The 3,621-nt window shown below is 38.4% G+C and overlaps 1 protein-coding gene across 1 annotated transcript; it reads right to left on the minus strand.

The window, feature by feature from the left end:
* Positions 1 to 95: 95 nt before the first annotated feature.
* LOC103584267 (pyruvate dehydrogenase E1 component subunit beta, mitochondrial) lies at positions 96 to 2,887 on the minus strand. The gene is made up of 7 exons (XM_008565333.1): positions 2,773 to 2,887; positions 2,619 to 2,681; positions 2,480 to 2,515; positions 2,040 to 2,325; positions 1,501 to 1,611; positions 1,065 to 1,156; positions 96 to 347 (listed from the first exon to the last, which is right to left on the minus strand). The coding sequence occupies exons 1-7, from the start codon at positions 2,848 to 2,850 to the stop codon at positions 96 to 98; spliced, it is 918 nt and encodes a 305-aa protein (XP_008563555.1). The 5' UTR covers positions 2,851 to 2,887.
* Between the last annotated feature and the right edge of the window lie 734 nt (positions 2,888 to 3,621).

Here is a 3,621-nt window from a genome sequence, read left to right on the forward strand (position 1 = left end):
TGTAGCAGTGCGCCACCGGGCCGGCCCAGGGAATGGTTTTTGGTTTTTTTAATATTTTACCCAAAGGTGAAGTGCCAAGCTGACAAGTTGAAAGTTCAAGTCATTTGGCCACCTCTAGCTTTCGATCTCTTTAGCCAGTACATATTTTGGTACACAATGTTTATTATAGCTTTACTGTATTCTAGAAGTAGTTCCTTTGAAATACCTTCCATGATCCTGGCACAGATTTCAGCTCCTACTCCAAACTGTGGCCAGCCTCCTTCCACGGTTATGAGATGATTTGTCTTCATGACACTGGCTTCTACGGCTTCAATGTCCATTGGTCTGATGGTACGCATATTTATCACCTAAACAGATAATAAGCTTTATGGAGCTACTGCTTCACAAATATAGCCTTGCCCCCATAATACCACTTCCTTTTTGTTTCTTGTTAATCTTTGGGTCTAAGAAAATCTAATCTGCCTGTGAATAGGTACATGAATGTATAAAATGTAAAAGGGGAGACTGTAATTAAAACAAAAATCTGTATCTCTACTACAAGTACCTCTGTTCACTTATAGGATTCATTTATCTTCCTTGGCTTTAACTTCCCTCTCATCAAAATAAATAGTAGCTAACATTTGAGTGCTTACCGTGTACCGGGCACTACACTAAATGTACTTCTCCCAACCACCCTATAACGGGAAAGTATTTATATTATCCTCATTTTATAGCTGGTGAAACAGATTTAGAATATATAACTTGCCCAAGTATAACTAGCAAGTGGTAGGTCCTGGATATGAGAGGGTTAGAATCAATGACTTCTGAGTTTTCCCCCAACTCCAAGGCTGGATCTTAACTTGAGAAAGCAAGAACTATTCTAAAAGACCCAGAACCTAAGTGGTAAAAAGCTAAGATAAGTATCTGAAAGCAAGCAGGTTCCCAGATTTAAGCAGAGACAGAAGTTGTGACAAAGCAAGATTTTACACCTAGTTAATCTGTTACAGAACTCAAAATCCTAGTTCTGGTCTTAAATTTAAAAGGAGCCTTTCTGATTCTTTAAGAATAAGTGAATGTTCACTCACTTCACATTCAATTCCCTCTTTAGATAGCACCGTTGCAGCTTCTAAGCAGTGGCCCACAGGTCTTGAATGGGAAACCACAGTTATATGTGTCCCTGAAACAGAGTGGTCACAGATCACAGGTCAAGTTGAAACTAAAGATGCTGTACCACTGTGCGGCCAGCTGAGGCTCTTGTTCATCTGTGAAGTCTTCAACTCAGCTTCATTTCAGTGAGCTGAGGGATGTGGCAGCCTTCCTAGAAATGAAATGCAAACCTACTGGACTGAGATTTAGAAAAGCACAACTGTATGAGAAATGAGGGCATCACACATTGTTAACTTAAGCTCATCCTATAATTTTTTAGTCAAAGTAAATGGCAATAACTTCTGGATTAAATCTGACCAACATTTATAGAGCTGAATTAAAAATAATGTTTAAATATATACTAAGTTCTCTCACCTTGCCTTTCTATTTTGGCTTTTCCAATAGGAATCAGAAAATCTTTTGACTGAGCTTCCGCAGGAAATTCAAAAGGAACTCCATACATCAATTCATTCTCTAGCACCACCACTGCAAAATATTGTAAATATTTAAAGAAAAGTAACTACATCCAGAATGACTAAAAACATATATACAACAATATCATTCATCTTGTGAAAAGTTTCACTGCGCTGATTAGGAAGCCTTGATTCTATCATGTCCAGTAGCCTTGAGGATGGTTTAAGTACTCACATTTGTAGTTTGGTCAACATAATTTTATCTATTTGAGGTTAAACCAGTGTTGTGGGTGTGCAAAAAATGTTTCCTATAACTAACTGGCCCCCTTATACTCAGAAATAAAAACTACATTCTTTGCTATCTTTACTAAATCTCTAAATCATTAACAATTTATATAATATGTCTAAGCCTAACTAGAAACTTTTAATGGTTTCTTCTATCCAAAGATTTCGTTTGAGTTTTCTAATATTCAAAAAAGACCCAAGGGTCACTCTGCTGACCTGGATTGTTGTCCCGAATGGCTGATTTAATAAGTCCTTTTGCATCCTCTGAACTCCAGGGGCTGACCACCTTTAAGCCTGGACAGTGCCCATACCACGCAGCAAAGCACTGTGAGTGTTGGGCAGCTACGCCTGCTGAGGCGCCATTGGGTCCCCTGAAGACTATGGGCACAGGCTGAAGGCCCCCCGACATGTAGTAGGTCTTGGCAGCTGAGTTTATAACCTGGTCAATGGCTTGCATAGAAAAATTGAAGGTCATAAATTCACAAATGGGCCGCAACCCAGCCTGTCAAATCAAAAACACAGATGTTAAAAAGACTAGAAACAGCAATGAAGAGTGGCAAACAACCACTCCATTCTTCCAGCTTTCAAACAAAGTCTTTAAAAGGCCATGTTAAAAGAAATCTCTTTGGATAAGCTTCATAAAGAGTATTACATACCATAGCCGCACCTACAGCAATTCCAGCAAAGCCCATCTATAAAGTAAAATGCAAATGTAAGTGAAAATTCATAAATATTAGGATAGGGAACACTAACAGACACACCCCTCAAAGGTTTGCTTCCCGCTGGAAGGCCTACCTCAGATATGGGAGTGTCTATGATCCTCTTGTCTCCATATTTCTTCCACAGGCCTCGACTAACCTACAATTAAGAGTTGACCCCATTACTTTGAAGAGTATCTGGGGACAAATGGCTGCTTCAATTTTGTGTAACATTCACATATTTTGATTACCTTGTATGCCCCATCATACTGGGCAACTTCTTCCCCAAGCAGAAATACTTTCTCATCTCTTTCCAACTCCTCATCCATACCTTGATTTATAGCATCACGAACTGTCACCTGTCACAAATATGGGAAAACAATCAATAAGCTACAGGATTATTTAGGATATTATTGAAATTCTCTTACTTTATACTTACACAGGCTGCCCACAGCATACAATATAAAAACTAACACTAGAACAGGTTTCTTCTTAAAAGTTCAAAGAATTCTAAAAGTAACATTTCTATCACACATAGTGGGTCTTTGATAGGATGTGTTAATGATCAGCTTACTGAACATTTTCCTTGAGGTGCACCCAAGCTTAAGAAAACTGCTTGCTGGCCAGATTAGCTCACAGACATTTTCCTAAGTATAAAATATATGGGGTTTTATTACCATACTTGTAGTACTATGGAGGCAGAGAAATATCAAGGAAGCCTAACTAATGCTAAGTACTGAGCACTCACTAGGTGTCAGACACTGTCAAACACTTTGCATTCAGGACATAAGAGTTGTTATTTTAATATACATAATGGTTAGAATCCTCTAGTTAAAAAAGGGGGGAGGGGTAATTACCATATGATCTAGCAATTGCACTTCTAGGTATTTACTAAAAAGAACTGGAAGCAGGGATTCAAACATTCTTGCACACCAACGTTCATAGCGGTATTATTCACAGTAGCCAAAAGACAGAAACAATCCAAATGTCCATCTTTGGATGGATAAACAAAATGTGGTATATACATACAACGGAATATTATTCAGCTTCACAAAGGAATCAAATCCTGACACATGCTACAACATCGATGAAACCTGATG

The sequence above is a fragment of the Galeopterus variegatus genome, unplaced genomic scaffold, assembly GCF_000696425.1.
Source record: "Galeopterus variegatus unplaced genomic scaffold, G_variegatus-3.0.2 Scaffold48433, whole genome shotgun sequence".
In the NCBI taxonomy this organism is placed as follows: domain Eukaryota; kingdom Metazoa; phylum Chordata; class Mammalia; order Dermoptera; family Cynocephalidae; genus Galeopterus; species Galeopterus variegatus.

Coding starts and splice junctions, on each gene's coding strand:
- LOC103584267 (XM_008565333.1), bottom strand. CDS start 2,850: ATGGATGAGGAGTTGGAAAGAGATGAGAAAGTATTTCTGCTTGGGGAA. Junction 1,612..2,039: donor CATTCGGGACAACAATCCAG/GTCAGCAGAGTG, acceptor AATATTTTGCAG/TGGTGGTGCTAGAGAATGAA. Junction 348..1,064: donor AAGAGGGAATTGAATGTGAA/GTGAGTGAACAT, acceptor TTATCTGTTTAG/GTGATAAATATGCGTACCAT.